Below are 17,789 nucleotides of genomic sequence, written 5' to 3'. Positions count from 1 at the left end.
GTTTGCTACTCTGTCAAAAATTGCTCAGGCCCTTGGCAAATTAACTATTCCAGAGAAGTCCTGTGGGAAGGGGCAGCCATTGTCCGTCTGCAGGATGTGAGAGCAGGCAAAGGTTGTGTCCAAGTGAATAAACGGGAGGAGTTTAGGTGGATAGAGACTTAACCCTGAACCTGGAATTGCTCCAGGAAACTTTGAAATCCAGACTGCAGGAAACTCTTGTAGAAGAATTGCATGTTGCTGCTTGGCACTTCAAAAGACCTACAAAGCAGCTGTGGCATTAAGTTCACAGTTTTCCTGATTTATCCTAATGCTGCTCAAGCAAACCTTTCAAAGAACAATTTCATTTAGAGTTTGATTTTTTTTTTATTTTTTTTTAAGATTTTTTTTTTTTTAAACCTGTAGAGAAAAGTTGCTGTTCTGAAACTGGAATTGAGTCCTTTATTACTAGGTACCACAGTTCTGCATTTTTTCAGGTGGTTAATTTGTGGGTCTGGTGTGTTTTGTGTGGTGGGGTTTGTTTTTTTTTTTCAAATACATTGTTCTGGAAGTGATATTTTTTTCTTGAAATATTTGTCACTGCTTCACTGACTTGCTTTCCTCTGCAAATTTTTTTGGGGAGTTGGTATTAAACATGTTCTGTTCTTATTGAAATTAATGAAAAGATAGTTTTGTTCCTCAAACAGCTGTGGGCAAGTATATTGAATAGTGGGGAAGAACCTTTGTTGTCTAGAAAATTTGTTCTGATGTAGTTACAGCCAGTGGGAAATTCTGCTGAGTGTCTGTGCAAAAGGGCTGCCCTTGAAATCTTTCAGCAGAATAATAATTTATATAACTGAGGAACGTTGTGCTGGTTTTGAATTTGTATCTAGAAGTGGGTCTAGGGTTCGCATGATACAAAATAAGCTGCATCTAAATGTGTTCTAAAAACATCTTTTTGCATGTTTTCCTATGATAAATTCCCAGAATCACAGAAGGGTTGAGGTTGGAAGGGACCTCTGGAGATCATCTGGTCCAACCAACCACCCTGCTCAAGCAGGGCTGCCTGGAGCTGGTTGTCCAAGAATTGCATGTGTCGTTTCAGAGAAAAGAGTGAGAATACGCTGCTGTACAAATGCAAGGCATTTGGCTTTTCTTACTTTCCTGCCTTCCATCAAATGAGCAGGTTTGGTGCAGAGCCCAGGTGCTGGCTGTGCTCTGGTGCCAGTTTGCGGGTGGAGGGCCTAAGAAATCAAGAATGGTGCTCTTGTCCAGGTTGAAAAGATGCATCTAATAGTAATTTGTCTGAAGAACAAGTAAGAAATGTAGCAGCTAATTGAGATAGTCATTCAGTTTAAGACCAGGATGAAATCAAAACAGTGCCAGAGTGAAAGAAAACTCAGTTTTGCCTCACTGCATGAAAACCAGATCTTTTTTTTTTTTGTGCTTTCAAGACCTGTTAGGGTACATGAGCAGATTTGTGAAAGTGTAAGAAACCTCTTTTTGACCTTTTCATACTTTACTATGCTTAGCTTCAAAATACTTCTGTGAAAAACAAAATGTGTTGTCATCACTTGGTACTTCTCTAATATGGATTTCTAGTCCTTGTGGTGGGCTGGACTTGGCCAGCTGTCCACCCAGCTGTTCTCTTCCCTCCTTGTTGTCAGTGGAACGGAGGGATAGTAAAGTGAAAAAGCCCATTAATTGAGATACAAATGGGGAGATCACTTACCAATTACTGTCATAGGCAAAACAAGCTTGACTTGCAGAAAATTAATTTATTACCAATTAAAATAGTGTTGGATGATGAGAAACAAAGACATAACTTGTAATACCTTTCCCCCACCACCCCACTCCCTACTCAGTTTTCCCTAGGCTCAACTTTACTCCTTCATTCCCAACTCCTCTGCCTCTTCCCTACACCTTATATATTTCTCTTCTGTTCTCTTTTTAGGAGGGGCAAGAAGCACAGTATAATTCTGAGGACCCAGCTGTCGGTGAGAGTCCATGCTTGCATTGGTAAGTGAAGTTCCACTTGCCTGAGAGAGAGCGAATAAACAGAATCCATCTCTGAGAAACAAATCTGGAGAGTACGAATCAGGCTTGCTGATTTCCAAGTTAGGGATCATGGCAAATAAACAGATTTCTTTGTTGCGTTTGTTGCATGCTAAAATTAGCTTATATTACTTACATTACTCTTAAAGTATGTTAAACAGCAAAGTATAGAATTTGATAGTGAAGTGTGATGGTTGGGGCACTTTGGAGAATCTTGGATTATCTGTCTTGCCACAGCCATTGTGTGTGCCTGAACAAGACTGTGTTCTGAATTTGGAAAGGGATCTGAAGAGTTGTTGACTGACAGCTAACTACTGTATTGTAATAGCCTGTAATGTTTACTACTTCACATCTTGCAGATCGTGGCCACATATTTGTCATTATGACAGTGTCAGTGCCTTAAAAACCTCGGTTAAAACAATGCTGTCACAAGAAGAAGTCTAATCAAAGTCATAATGCACATGCTGTAAAAGCTTTAAGGTTGCATAAACGGAGGCTGATGTGCTGTGATGGTGTTAATATGTTCTCCAGTGTTCTGCAGAGCAGTGTGCTTCACTGAGTGTTGGTGGCAAAGCTAACGCTCATATTGTAGATGCTAGATGTTATGGGTGGCTGGTTTAAAAAAAAACAAAACAAAACAAAACAAAAACCAATCCTGTGTGTATGTGCCACAGTTGCCATTTTATTTTTGACTTCTCTATAGCAGATTCAACACCATCATGTTTAGCTTGTAGTTGGTCTTGTTTCAAGACGTCATAGCTGAAACATTGGAATATAGATACTTTTCTTAAAAGGAGGAGGAGGTAGTTTAAATTTTATATATTTTCTGCAGTGCTACTGCTGTTGGAGGATTCAGTCTTTAAATGCAACTACATGTCTTTCCCCCGCCCCCAGGATGTGTTATGAAACAACCTTTCTGGGAATTGGAACTGAGCATAAGCAACCTACAGAATTCCTCGAATACCTCCCATTGAGAGTGATCTCTAGGCTGCCTCACACTGGAACAAATTCTTCTCTACTACCATTGGCTTGAGGACGTACAGTAGAGCAGGTCTGCGTGTTAAGGAGAAACAGCGATGCTGCAAAGGCTAGGCTGATTTTATAAATGTGAATGAAATTAAGAACAGCTTGGAGAAGCCTGTTCTTGTTAGGTCTGAGAATATCTTTGGCAAAACAGACAAGTGTAGCAAGACAAGATTTCATATGTTTCCTGGATTGAGATTTTGTAAAAACAGTTTTTGTGTAAAAAATTTTGGTCCAGAGTGCAGCTATCGAGGAACTGGAGCTCACCATGTCCTGAGCTTCAATATATGGTTGCTTTGTTGTTATCTGTTTGCATTCAACCTCACTGTGGGCAGTTAGGTGTGTATTACTGTGCATGTATTTTAATTGTTCTTGCATGAAAGTGTGTATGAAGGTGCTGTTACTCTCTGGCATTGGTAATGCATTCAGCAGTGAGTACAGTGAAAACCAGGCTGCAAAACTTGAGTCCAGATTTCAAACTCCTAGAGCCGGGAGGTGTGTTTGGATATGGGCTTTTGGCTTGGTTTGTTACGGGCAGAAAAGCCAAATGCAAGATCTGGTTCTAATTTCCAAACCCATTGCTGAAGTTTAGATTTCTAGGATAAGCTTTTGTTTCAGTCTGTAGCTTGATGTAATATAGTTTTTCTCTTTCATTTCTACATATCAAATGTATCTTATTTTGGGATGCGATAGATTAGGGGAGTCAGGGTTTCTCTGCAGTTCTTAGTACTGACCTCATTTGGTGACCTGTGCCTGGCAGTTAAACTTCTCGCAGAACAGAAGGGTTGTTTCACTGTCACAGTGAGTACTTTTCTTCATTTTTTGTGTCCTTTTGCATCAGCTGCATGTTAATGTCTTTTTTGAAATATAAGCATAAGGTTTTGAGATTAAAAGATGGGTTATGTATTTGGAGTGGAAGCCAGGAGGTAGAGCAATCTGAGATGGTGTTATGTGGAATAAAACTGTCTTGCTTTGGCTATTTTCTTTCAGTCTTCACAATATCATTGGAAAGCATTGTGGTTAGCAAAGTTACTGACCCTGCAAAGTCCCTCGTAGGTAGCTAGGAGTGCTGTATGAGAAGATGTGGTTTGTTCTACGGTGCCCTTGCCACAGAGCCCCCTCTCATCCTTGCATTCAAGGTTTTACTTTGCTTTGAAGAGCTGAGAGATATAAAGAAAATAGCTTTCCTGTCATAAACTCTTCCGTTTGCAAGTTGGACAGTTATTATTTTTTCTTCTCTCTAATGTGTTGTACTTTTAAATTGTGGTAAATAAACAAATGTTTATGTTCAGATGTCCAGATAAAGTTTTCCATCATTAGTGACTTCGAATCTCCAGGGAATTCATTGGACTTTAGTGTCAGAGGATATATATCCTAATAGGATACAGGCTGATATTTTATGAGACTTGGGAAGCAAGTCCCATGTCAAGTGAGTTGGGTTTGTTTGGTTTTAAGCAAGGCAGGGAAGGAATAAAGCTTAATAATTTGAGTGTGGAAGTTATTAGTGAATGGTGTTTTCTGCCCTATTGCATACCAGTCACCCAAGCATCTCACTCAATGCATTAATACTTTCTTCTTTTTTTCCTCTCAATTTGAGTTTTTGTCTTATGTTCAAACTAAGGACTTGCAGCGTAGAGGAACAAATTTTCATTTGAATATCATTCACCTTCTTTTCCTGCCTTGGTTTGATCCCACTTAAGTTGTTAGGACTAATTAAAAAGTAATTTCATAAATAAAATTTAAGTGGTTTTAATACAAACCGCAATATTTACAATGTTGTTTTATATTAGAAGACTGTTGCTGAAACCAGTTTTGTTCATAGAACACGACTAATTGAAAATTATATATGTACTTTTGTACCTGTTGATACTAAAAGACCTTACTGGAGGAAGATCAATCCTTTAATCATAGTGTCAAATGTGTTTTTCCCACAATCTGTCAAATTCAACCTTTTATTCAAATTAGATTTATTGTGAGTTGATACCCTGTGGGAAAAGTCCTTTTGGTATTTTTGGCAGCTGTAGGACTTCCCTTGTTTGTATTTAGTTGTGTCTTAATGTAATTTTAATTTATATGTATTTAACAATTACAGAACTCAGCTGAAGCCTTGGTAAAGTCCAATGTAAACGGGGATGTAGAGAGAACACCAACAGTGCTGAAAACTCTAGCCTCTGAAACTAAATGGAAAGTTTTAGTTGGAGCAACTAATAGATAGTGGAGTTTTAAAGATCTTCACAGCTCTGCTGTTCCTGGAGTGTGACTCAGTTTACTGACTCTGTCCTTGCTTGGACAGCTCTGTGCCTGTGGCTTCATTTGTCTGTTCATTGCTTCTTGGTAGTTTTCTCAGAAAATCTCAGGTGGTCTCTGAGGGAAAATGCACTATTTGCTCTTACATATCAGTATTTATCCTAAATTTCCGAGTCCCGCATTCTCTTTTAAAGCATTTATGCCTGTGATTGGAGGTCAGGAGTGTTGCTCTCAATACTGAAGATGAGTTTTGGACAGGGACCCATGACAGTGACTTAGAATGATTCTGCTAAAAGAAGTTTGACATAAGCTTCATGTGTTCATACAATGTAACACAAGAAGAATGCAAATAACGAAGGTTGATATAATTCTGGATACATGTATTGACCTGGGATTGCTCAGAGTATTGTTGCTTGACAGGTCAGCAAATGTTGCGAGGTGTATTTTAAATTTTACTTCTCCTTTGTGTCAGTTTACTATTAAGAAAATGGAACCAAAACAAACATCCCCCATTCCCCCAAGCCAAACCAAACAACCAAAAAAAACAAACAAATAAAAAATCAACCAAACACCACACCTCAATTGTTTGTTGTTTTTCATTAAAACATTATGGTTTTGAATGGTTAAGCTCTTTCATGTATTTTTGCCAAGTCTTTTATCTCCCTATAGATTAAAAATAATAATTTGCATAGATATTTCTGTGTATTAAGTTTCATAGCTTGAGCCAACTAGGTCCCTAAACAGTGTACAAGGATATTACTGCAAGAGTCTTGCTAACCATATAATATAGCTTCATTTTTAGTCATTATGGCTGTTTTTATAACCCTATTCTATTGGATTTTGGACATAGTTGCAGATTTACTGGGTCACGGTGCTTAAGCGATATACAGCGTGCCTGCTCTTCCCCATCGTTCCATGGGTGCTCAACAGTGGATTATTCCCAGGGATGGGATACAACATGTGGCATGGCAGCCATTTCTAGCCTCTGTTTTAAGGCATCTACTTTAACCAGTAGTCTTAGCACCAGTAACTCGGCCTTTCCATGCATCTCTTTGGATTGTCTCTTTGACATCCTCTCTTTTGTTATCTTTTATGAAACATAGTTATAAATATCTTCGTGAGCTCCTTTTGTTCTGGGATACCTGAGGGAAACTGTAAGCTACTTGTAACTGGGAGCCTAGTAGAAGCCAGCTGTTTTTATTTGTCTTTTAATGGCTGAACTATGCAGCTAGTCCTTTTTTCCATGTACAGTTTTCCCTTCTGTTATCCATTATGTGGACTTGTTGCGTGTATAACACCAGATATGATTAGGTCCTGGAACTATTTATGCATGTATAGTACCTTCTTGTAGGACCAGTCCCTCCAGGTGCTTAAGATGCAAGTTCCTCCCCAGTGGAACCACAGTGCTTTCCTGAAGACGATGTCATGTCTCGAGTCTATATCTGTATCTGGTGCTTTGTTACAGAGAAGTTAAGATACACAGACAGAAATGGGGAAGAAAACATGGCTTGGCGTTTTATACATGTAGTATTGATGTGTAAAAAAGCCAGTTCAGTTCTGGTTAAGGAAACATGTGAAACCATGTTGTGTTTCATTCTCTGAGGGCAAAGGTAATATTGTGCCTATAACCCATGTTATTGGTACTGTCTCAGTGCATCTCCCTACAAATACCATTACTGTGTTGCATTTGTCTGCTGTACGTGTGTTTGCAGTGTGCTGAGTGCTGGAGTAATGTTTTCATGGCCATGGACACTGTAAAGCTCCTCAAGTTCTTTCTCAAAAGCTTTCTTTGTGTGATTGTGTTTGTGGGGTGTGCGTGTGTGTTTTTTAATGGATATCTTATTAAATTTAAAACAAACAGCTTTTTTAGTAAAGGAATTTCTGAATATATTAAGAGTCTAATTAAAAATGCTTCCTAAAGGAAGCTTAATTGTGGCATTAGGTCCTTTCTCTGAGCTCTTCATTTAGGCAAGTAGTGACTGATAAGTTCAAATTAAAGTCTCAAGAAAGAGAGGTACTTTGGATTGTTTAAAGGGCATTTTCTGTTTTCTGTTCAGTGTTAGGCATTCCTAATAGAAAACATTTTCAGGGAACATGTGGAGAGCATTAGCAGTACAGCAAAACGTGCAACCGATTCAGATTTAATTTAAAGGGAACAAAAGAGGTGCCTTGAGAATTTGTCGGAAGCGCTATGGTTTTGCCTTCTTTGCACTGATGGTAAGAGGAGAGAGAGAGGTGAGTTGAAATTGCTTAGCATAATTGGGACAGAAAAGATGGTGATTAATGGATTTAATGGTGCTGCACAGAGATCCTGCATGCGTTACGGATTTGTAATCATGATATGCTTCATATGACCCTTTCTGTAACTTGGTAAAAGTTCTGGCTTAAATGAAGATAATAAACAACATGTTTATTAGATGTAAACTGACATCACACAAATTGAAAAAAATGTGAAAAGGAATGCCAGAGCTCAGGGGATTTTTTGAGTTAGGCTTTTTAAAATAGAATAATTTGAGTTCTAGTTAAGACAGTGCACACAGTACTGGGGTCTGCTTCCAGATGTGATTGAAGATATCTGTTTCAGCTCTCTTTCAATTTGAGTGAAACATGAAATAACTGCAAAGGCTATGATAAAAATAGCTTTTTCAGCTTTTTAGGATTATTTAAATTTTCTTTCTTGAGAATGTGGAACACAGATGCTCTAAGTAAAATCCCCTGTTTCCCAGATCAGATTGCTTTGTGAAATCAATCTGTATAAATAACTTGTGGTTTTGCTCTAAAAACGTACACCTCTTTAAACCAAAATGTTAGACTTTTGTTGTATTTCTTGTGCACGCTTTTAGTCAGTCTCCTTTGTGGGATGAGCCATGGTACTTCCCCATAACCTGTGGTTTGCCTTCTGTGATCTCACTGAGAAACCTCTGGGCCAGTCCTCTAGGATTGCAGAAGGTGTATGAGACAACGCAGGGAAATTTCCAAGAATTGTCTCTGTGTGTTTAATTTAAATTATAATCCTTAAAATGAGCTTTGCATCAAGAACAATGAAGAAGCTGTAGAACAGATAAAGCCTCTATAAGCAGTGGATTCCTGCTTTAAAAGGCCTTGGTCCAGGTTTGAAAGGACTGCTGTGGAGCATGCATTGGGATGCTTTTCTCATCTTTGGAAGGTTTATGTTACAATGTGAGAGCTTATCTGACTGGACTCATACTGGGTAGCACTGCAGAAATTGAGTGAAATGTCTTTGAATTTGGTATAGCCTCTTTCTGACTTTTTTTTTTTTCTTTCTGACAACTTGAATTTTGATAATAATTTCTTTCTCTTAGAGTTATGTAAAAATTTGCAAGGTAGAAGGAATCTACTTTTGACTTTTAAAACATAGTGAGATTTAAAACAAATAATGTTTCTGAACAAACAAAAAAATCAGTCATCAGGAATGGTACCTTAAAGGAAGCTATCTACTTATAAAGCCAGAAAGGAAAATAAGTAGTATGATACTTTCCTTCCCACTCCCAACACAAGTCCATTTAGTCTTGTTTCAGATATTTTTTAAAATGAATTAAAAGTACCGTATTACTGATACATGGGTTTTCTTTTTAAGTGGATAGTGCTTTTTTTAATGCAGTCTAACCATGTCTTTTTGAAGACTAAAATAATCTAGCAAAATACAGTAATGTATTTATTCTTTGCATATTACAGTCTGCCCAGTGCTTTGAAAGGACTGTACATCTGCTAATTAATTAAATATAACCAAAAGGAGGATCAAGTTAATTAGCAAGTTCAACTTGAAATTACTGGAGTAAAATGCAATTGCAGTTCCCAAAAATTTCATGTCTAAAGTAGTCATGATCCTATTTTTAGGACTAATTTTACTACCTTTTTGTAATCTATCAAGAAATGGACACTGTAAATTTAACCTCTGAGAGGAGTGAGAAGAATTTTGTAACACTTTAAAGTCTTTATAACTGTTCATTGATGGACCCCAAAAATGGACCCCTCTGGAAATAACTTGTAACAACAGTAGTATCTACTATGATGAGGTCTTTGTGTTTTGTTTTTGTGGTTTGTTTTTTTGTTTTTAAACAAAACCAAGCAAATAATTGTTTATTTTGATAGATGATTTAGGCATTTTTAATGACTCCCATGTTCTTCAATTAGATTTTGATAAATACTTGCCCAAAAATAAATAAGTGCAGCCTAGGAATTGTCACTAGATGTTCCTGTTGGAATTCTAGAGCAAATGTTGCTGAGGCCGGTCCTGCGTGACCTGTGGGAGCTCTTTGTGGTTAAAAGTTATGAGAAGTCTCCGTGTATGAGAGGTGGGGCAGAGGGACATTTGGAGGAGAACACACTGATTTCAGAGCTGTAAAATGCTGTGATCAAGGCAATCTCGTCACATTGTTCTGCTGCCATGATGCTGAATAACTCAGATTTTGCAGGTCCTCATTGAGGTGCAAAGCTCCGCTTCAGTGACGCTTGTCCTTGACATGTCCTTTCTCTCTTTACCCTGAAAAACTTGTTGGACATGCATCAATAAAACAAGATTAAGCACCTAAGCTCTGGAAGAGAAATTAGGAGGCACTACTTAACTGCTGTGGGTTTGGAATAGCAAATGTTGGTATTTCTTTGGGATGTCATTCTTGGTACTGCCACTGATTTAGGCTTGTTTGTAATAAAGTTGGAGGGATGCTGATTTTACTCAAGTGGCATTAGGGTAAATACAGTTCTCGCCTCCCTGAGATGTTCTAAGGTGTTTGTACAAAATTTGCTTTGATATACTAATGATCTTACAGTGGTAGGTGATATAAAATACACGTGGTTCTGTGACACTGTTGGACTGATTTTTCGTCTGGTTTATTAACTCTTTTTCACTATGATACATAACATCAAATGCACTATCTCATAATTCAACAGTCAAGAAATCATTGCTCTCTGAGCTTTCATCGTGACATTCAAATAATGGGTAATGTTCTTTCCTTGCCTTCAGCTGTCCTATTCCTCTCTCATTTATATTCTTTTAATCTTTTTCTTGTGCAGCTGCTTTTATTTATGTAGAAATCAAGATGTTTCAATTTGTAAATCGGCTGCCTCTCGTTTTATTTCTTTCTTGAAAAAGTTACTCCGAAGACTGAGGAGTTTTATTTAAATAGGTGGCTCAGTTCCCTGATGTAATGTATGTTATCTTCTATAAGACTTTTTATGTGAGGTATCCAACAAATCCACCCAGTGTCAAGAAGAAAATGTGTACTATAATGCAAAATATTGCTACGATTCCTTCAGAAACCTTTAGATCAAATGTTCCTCTAAGGATCAGCACATGCTACGATCAGATGTGGCCATCAGTGGTGGAGGAATCCCAGCTCTTATTATCATTATGGTTTTGTATGAACTTGATGAACTCGAGGACACAGTAGTGTCTCTGGAAAAGGGAGAGAGATATGGGATATTTTTGCGGACATTTTATTGGCAATATTGTAAGCATTATAAAATATCACGTAATGTAGAAGACTTCCTTCATTTCACAGCTTTTTATGTATTCAAGTGTTACTCTAATAATGAGCTGCCCTTTTCTGTTTGTTTGGGTTTTTTACTGTACAGCATCTGTATTTTAACACTGACATCTCCTTTCATTTTTTCCCTGTTTAAGACTCAGTAAGGCATGTAAAAATTTAGGCTCCGAAGAGATAAAGTTACAACCTCTTAATTTAAAACGCCAGCAGAAGTTACTGTGGCTGAGCAGCATGCTATTGTGAGTGGTAGGATGTCACAAGCCATGTCAATTCATATTTAGCAGTTTGAGACAAGTCTGGTATGTGTGAAGTTATATATCAGGTTTCTTTTAACCTTTCAGACATTAAGTATTTGGCTCTGGTCATACTATTAAAACATGAGGAGGAGTGTTTTGGTAAACTGTGTGCTTCAAAAAATAAATTGCACTTCAGCTTTATGGGCCAGTTATAACTTCAGAATGTCTAAAATTGGTGTATCAAGTTAACTTGTTGATGTGCTGAGGACAAAAATATAAATGTTGGATGTGTTACTTCTTCTATAATCCTAAATTTAGGCTCACCCACCCTTTAAGAGCCTGTTCAGCATTAGATGCCACTGGCGAGATTTGCTTACCGCTTGGCTTTGTGTGGAACACAGACAGCTGAGAGTGTGGAAAGCTTCTCTGCAGGTTGGGCACGGGAGGAGGTCTGGGACTGATCTCACCCATGCCTGTGGGCCGGGGTTTTCCTTGGCCCTGTTAGTAGCAGAACTTATTCTGCAGGGTGTGGGGGCCAGGCGAGCTGTTCCAGGCAGGGGAGGATGGTGACGATGCTGGCAAGACAGCAGCCAGCTGTCATTGCTTCTCTGCTGCTTGGAGGAGCATGCCTCAGTGGTTCCCTGCAACTGCATCAGAAACACATCAGGAGTCTTTTCTACTTACTTTGTTTTTCTTCTGTCATGCTGAAGTGCTTGGTGTTGCACTGAGGAAAACCTTGCTGTAGAAAATGTGTGTGTGTTTGCATGCAAGGTCCAGCGTCATATGTAATAGTATGCTGAAAGACTTGGGTTAAAACGTTCTGAAGGAGTTCTGCCATATGTTGTTCACTTTGGTGTTTATTAATTCTCAAAATATTAAAAATATGAGATCCCAAAAAAAAGTGAGTGATAAAATAAACTTCTCACTCTCACAGCAGTGACTGTGTCTCCTGGATTTTTCACTCTGAGGTTGGTTGTCTGCACAGTACTGTCACCATGGCCTTGCTGTTCTGTACTGTGTGTCTGTACTTCAGGTGGTGTGCATGGTTCTCTGTTCTGCATGTTGTACGTTCCAGGCTCCGTAGTCAACATTTAGTCATTTAAATATCTTTGCTGAGACTTTAGGGGGAGTTTTCCTAACCTAACAGCTATGAGGTTTAGTTTTTTTGTTTTAAAGCCAGTAAAATACATATAATTGGGTACCAACTCAAGGACCTAGAGGACGTCTGTGAGCTGGCAGTACCTGTTTACTAGCTGCCTGTTAGCTCAGGGTGCCTGGTACTGGGTATGCTTGTCCCAGGAGGTAGGAAGTGTAAGCAATCCACACACCGAAGCGTCCAAGCAGTTTCTACACTTCCCTGTAAGGAAAAAACAAACCAGAATTGCAAATAGAAAAGCATGTGCTACACAGAACAAGGATTTTTCTAATTGCATCTGTTTGATGAAGACTGAGAACCTCTATTCTCAGTGCCAAGTTAACAACAACAAAACAAACACCCCCCTTCAAAAAAAAAACCACAAACCCCAAAACCTCCCCGAACAAACAAACCCAAACAAAACAACAACAAAAAAAAAAAACACAAACCACCCACGACCCAACAACAAGAAAAAAAAAACAGACTTAGATCCTCCTCCTCCTCTTTGTTGCAGGAAAGCAGCAGGAACCTTACAAGCCTAATTCAGCTGACAGGGAGCTTCAAGGCACCCAGGTGTAGTTCTTTTTATTGCTTGAGTTTCTCTTAACCATGGTGCATGTAGGAAAATAACTTTGTTCCTAGGTGAAGCTTTACTGCTGTATCACTGCTATGAGTCCTCCTCCTGCCAGCCCCCCCATCCCGCCAGGCAGGCAGCTTGGTGTCTGTGTCGGCTTCTGGGCTCTCTCTGTCATCGGTGAGCAGTCTGTCTGGAGGGCACTTCAGAACATCTCAGCTACGTTCCTGCCCTGAATTGTTCTTGTTCCATTGACCATAATGGGAACAGATTAGGGAGAGGAACTGCTGAGCTGAGAGGTACGTGAACTCTCTGTTGTCCCCTTTCTGGTTCGTGTCTTCAGAGTCCTGATAGTCATTCCTGGATGACAGCAGCCTTTAGTGAAATCTGGTTCTTTGCCAAGTTCTGAAAATAGTTGCACTGATTTTTTTTTTTTTCTAGTTTCTGTGAGGATCTAATACGTAATTTATACGTGTAAACTTATGCATTGGAATAACTGCTGTGAAGTTACGTTGGAATGAAGTTTGGTAAGAGCCAGTTAAGATTTACGGATTCAGGCTATGAGGTACCTCTGGCTCCAAGGCCCATCATATGGGCAGAAGCAAATGGAGCTGGTGTGTGCTCTGTGGTTGTACCCAAGCACTTTGCTAGAACTCGGGCAGAAATTCTGCACGTTGAAGCACAAGTGTCTTTTCTTGGGCAGATCCTTATCTCCTGTAAGATGGTTTGAGCTGAGTGTTGGCCCATTCTATCCTTATGGAGCGCCAGTCTTAACACTTGAATGAGATGGTGCTTTTTTTGATAATTTGTATCAGGCTGTTTCCTGGAGATCAGATTTGTAGGCACATCCGTTTCCAGGAGAAGGGGAAAGCTACAGTTTTACCCTGGTCCCCAGCATGGCGTTTCTGACACGCCCCTCCTTGGCACAAGCAAGCTGCTTCCCGCACTGCAGAGCCTGCCATGTTACCTGCCAAGCTGCCAGTGCTGAAGAAGAGTATTTCTTTTCTCATTGTGTCTGTCCTGTTGCTGTTGTTACTTTTTCATATTGCCTGATTTTTCTTCTGAGCCTGATGCCACATAGCCAGCAGTTTCTAGAGGCAGTGGCTGCCTGTCAGCCCCTGTGCCCCTGCCAGGGGTAGGCAATTGGGCAGCCCAGGCACTGGGTCCATAGGTTCTCACCCATTCCTCCCTTTGAGGGTCAGATCAGACGTACTTCAGTGTTAAACTTGCATCTGGAAATAGCTTTTCAGTGTTTCCTGTCATGCCCAATGATAGGACAAGGGGCAGTGGGCACAAGCTGAAGCATAGGAGGTTCCATCTAAACATGAGGAGGGACTTCTTTACTTTGAGGGTGCCAGAGCACTGGAACAGGCTGCCCAGAGAGGTTGTGGAGTCTCCTTCTCTGGAGACGTTCAAACCCCACCTGTACACATCCCTGTGTGATCTGCTCTGGGTGAACCTGCTTTAGCAAGTGGGTTGGACTAGATGATCTCCAGAGACCCCTTCCAACCCCAACCATTCTGTGATTCTGTAAAAGAAGGACACGTCACAGGCTGCAGCCATACCTGCCCTCTCTCCATTGAGAAAAAGAGGGATCTGTTTTCAGGGAGGTTACAAGTCCTGGGCATTTAAATGTGATACCTTATCAGAGGCAGCTGTGGCACATGTCAGCAGTTACCCCTTTCACACTGGCTTCTTGGTAGATAGTGAAATTGTGACTTTCACCTGTCAATTCTGCCTTCATTACACAATGTCACAGCAGGCATTACAGTGACCCAGCTATCCCAGTGACTGCATCAGATATCCTGGGGTTTTGTATCACTATTTTTTTTTTTTGTACTAGTTTATGCATGATAACATTGTTTTTCACTTTTCTTTCTTACCTTCTTAATAGAATGTTAGAGTGTATTACAACCTTAGTACTTCTTATCAGGGATAGCTTGTTTTCTCTAGGAAATAAAACAGTAGCATGGTTTGAAGGGAGAGCCCAAATTCCTATCCACCTGTCCTTTCTTTTCATTAATTCCTTGGCATTAAGTAACATCAAAATTATGCAGAGAAACTCTTTTATATTTATGTTTTTCTGCCTCTAATTTTTGAATAAAAGTAGCTGCTGTGGATGGAGTATTTGCTCACAGATGTGTGTTTGCCATTTTGGAGCACCATGTCCAATTTGGGCTTTGAAGTATTTTGATGTTACAAGGAAGTGCTTGGCTTCTTCCTCCTGAACCAGAGTTTCCCATGCCTCTTGGCTGATAAAGCAGGCAGCTTCCTTGTGGCTGTCAGCGGTTTAAATCAGACTGAAGAAAATACATGCCAGGGAACAAGGCAAAGTTTGTGTTCTTTTCATTGACTGCTCAATGTCCTGCGAGTGACTGGTTTGGTTCTTTTTTTTGGTTTAAGTAGGATTATGTTTCTCAGGCTTGCTTCCTTGACAGCCTTGGTCAAATACAAGAAAACTAGATTTCTTGGAATAATGACTTCTCCTGAAGATGAGCATTTATTTTCCGTTTTGATTCAGAAGCTTTCCATTAATGACTTGTTAGTGAATAGCCCAGTCCTCTCAGTCTTAGGTTCATTGTTCCATGCTCTCTTGATTTAGGTTACTGCTTGTTACTTTGGCTGCTCTGAACTGCACAGGTAGGAAGGCTGTGGTGTGCTACTCATGTTTGCAGGGAATGAATGAATGCCTCTGGGCACCTGCAAAACAAACATTGGTTATTTAGACACTCAGTACTTTGCTTCTAGCTCTAGCAACTTCCAACCTGGATTTTTTTTTAATTTTGAAAAAATAAACAGGTAATAGTGTAGTTGGAAATAACTCTGAGCATCCCCAGGAAGCAGCTGTTTCTAGGGAAGGTGTGTGTATATTGTCTTGCTATTGTGCTTTAATGAAATACAGACTTACAAGCACATGTGGCCAACAGGTATAGTGCAAGTAAGTGGAGAGATAATTTATGTTATCTTGCATGATCAAAAGAAACTGTGAAGGTGTTTGCTTTATTTTGTAGAGGATTATTTTCCAGAAATAGGTTATTCCCAATGGATAACTTCTGAAAGATTTTCATCTTCCCTCTTACAGAGAGTGGGAAAGCATGAAATGAATCACAAATGGGCTATAGAACAAAATGACCTTGCTGGATCAGATCAAAGGTCCATCTAGGCCTGTTCCCTACTCCCCCACTTCTTTCTTCAACAGCTGCTAACAGCTGCTGAATTGAAGAATATAAGAAGAGTTGCAAGTATTCCACCAGCGTGCTTTCCAGCCTCTCACAGTTCTGTGCTTCAGGGACTTTGAGCTGGTATCTCTACAGTTGTTTTTCTTCTGTGGATTCTCCTTCCAGGAACCTGCCCACTTGCTCTTCAGACACCCTTCAAACTATTTGTATAGAAAATATCACAGGTATGAGTTCCAATGCTTCAACTGCACTGTGGGTGAAGCACCAGCTTTTTTTTATTATTTTTGGACTTGAAGCTTTAATTTGATACCCTGTAGCTGTATTGGGAAAACGATTCTCAGTTCACCTTCAGTCTTCTGTTGAAGGCTCAGTTGCTCTTTCTCTCTGTTCCCCTTCCACCATCTCTCCAGATCATCTCTTTACAGGGTGGAAATACCTGTGAAGGATTTATGAATGACGTAGGTGGCCATTCCTCCTTTGGAAGCTGGACTGTCTTCACTGTGTGATGCTTCCTTAAAACATGTCAACAACTATTTGCCATTAAACATCCTTGTAACAGTTCTCTCCACCTTTTCCAGTTCTGCTATGTATGGCATTTGAGACTGGGGGCTGCAAATGTACCCAATATTGAAAATACAGGTACACTGTTTCCTTAAACAGTGTTGTAATGATGCTTTCTGTTTTGATTTTTATTCCTTTAAAAATAATTCCCATTATAATTTAGCTCTGGAGCAGTTAAAAAGCACAGTTGCTACAGAACTGAGCAGATTCTGAGTGATAAAATTCAGTTGAAGGCTTTAATTATATGGAAAGTTTGGGCTTTTTTTTTTTTTAACACCTAACTACTTCTCTATACCGAATTCCATCTGTTATTTTTATCATTCAGTCAGTCTTGGATGCTCCTTTGGCAGTTCTTCACATCTGAAACTCTTCTTTTCACTTTGAGTAGCTGAGAATGACAAAACTTTATTCCCTTCCCATATACCACTTTCGTTGAGGTTCTTTATGATTGTGGTGATCAGCACTGGCCCATGTACTAGTTGCTAGCTAGACTGAATTAAAATTTTGTAAGTATAAGTTGAATATAGTTTTAGCTCTGGACTTTCTGAGGGGTTAATAAAGGTCTCATTTTCCCTACTCTAATGTATCTATTCTGTTGTGAAAACAGAGGTGTAACCTGATGCATGTTCAGGTGTATTGAAGAAGCCAGAACTAACCCTATGTTCATTGCTCCAGGGTGGCCTTGTTTTAACCTGAATGTGATTAATCACCACACATCTGTTTTCCATTCTAATCAAAATGTAACTAATACCTCTTTCTGCTTGTTAATCACTGCTGGTTTTTCATGGATCCATAGCAGACTCAGGAAAAAAGTTCAGTATATTTGGCTGAAATTTGAGATAATTTTTCTCCTTCTCAGTAAAATTACTTTAAAATGACCAGTAAATTTTAATTAATGTTTTTTAGTAATAATAATGACTGTAATTTGACAAGAAGCAATAGGAGCTCATTACCATATCAGAAATAACACTGCTCTCTTACTGTCCTTTCCTCTCCTCTTGTTGAACTGTTGCAAATGCAGCAGTCACAGGGATGGTTTTCTTTTCTTCCTCGTGGTGGTAAATTCATATGGTCTAAATGCAAGAATTTTCTGCAGATATTTCCTGAGGAGGATTTTGTTTGAAAAAGTCCAGCAATTCTGTGAGCCTGTTGATTACTTTTAATAATTAGGGTTTTAGGAAGGCTCAGGGTGGTGTCCCAACCAATAGTGTCATGCCTTGTGTGCATATGAGCAAAATTAAATACAGCAATAGCTTTCTACCTCCTGGTCAGTTTGGTGTTTTGAGGATTAGCTCA

At 39.4% G+C, this 17,789-nt stretch overlaps 1 protein-coding gene across 13 annotated transcripts in view; it reads left to right on the top strand.

The window, feature by feature from the left end:
• FHOD3 (formin homology 2 domain containing 3) overlaps window positions 1-17,789 on the top strand; it is a 386,693-nt gene that overhangs the window by 48,782 nt on the left and 320,122 nt on the right. For all 13 annotated transcript variants that reach the window (XM_071804400.1, XM_065831130.2, XM_065831129.2 and 10 more), the window contains exon 3: window positions 1,931-1,995. In XM_071804400.1, the coding sequence (XP_071660501.1) occupies window positions 1,931-1,995 (65 nt within the window). The remainder of the gene's footprint in view (window positions 1-1,930; window positions 1,996-17,789) is intronic.

This window comes from Patagioenas fasciata, chromosome 2 (assembly GCF_037038585.1).
Source record: "Patagioenas fasciata isolate bPatFas1 chromosome 2, bPatFas1.hap1, whole genome shotgun sequence".
In the NCBI taxonomy this organism is placed as follows: domain Eukaryota; kingdom Metazoa; phylum Chordata; class Aves; order Columbiformes; family Columbidae; genus Patagioenas; species Patagioenas fasciata.
The sequence above is the reverse complement of the archived record's forward strand: the minus strand, read 5'-3'. Positions and strand labels throughout refer to the sequence as shown.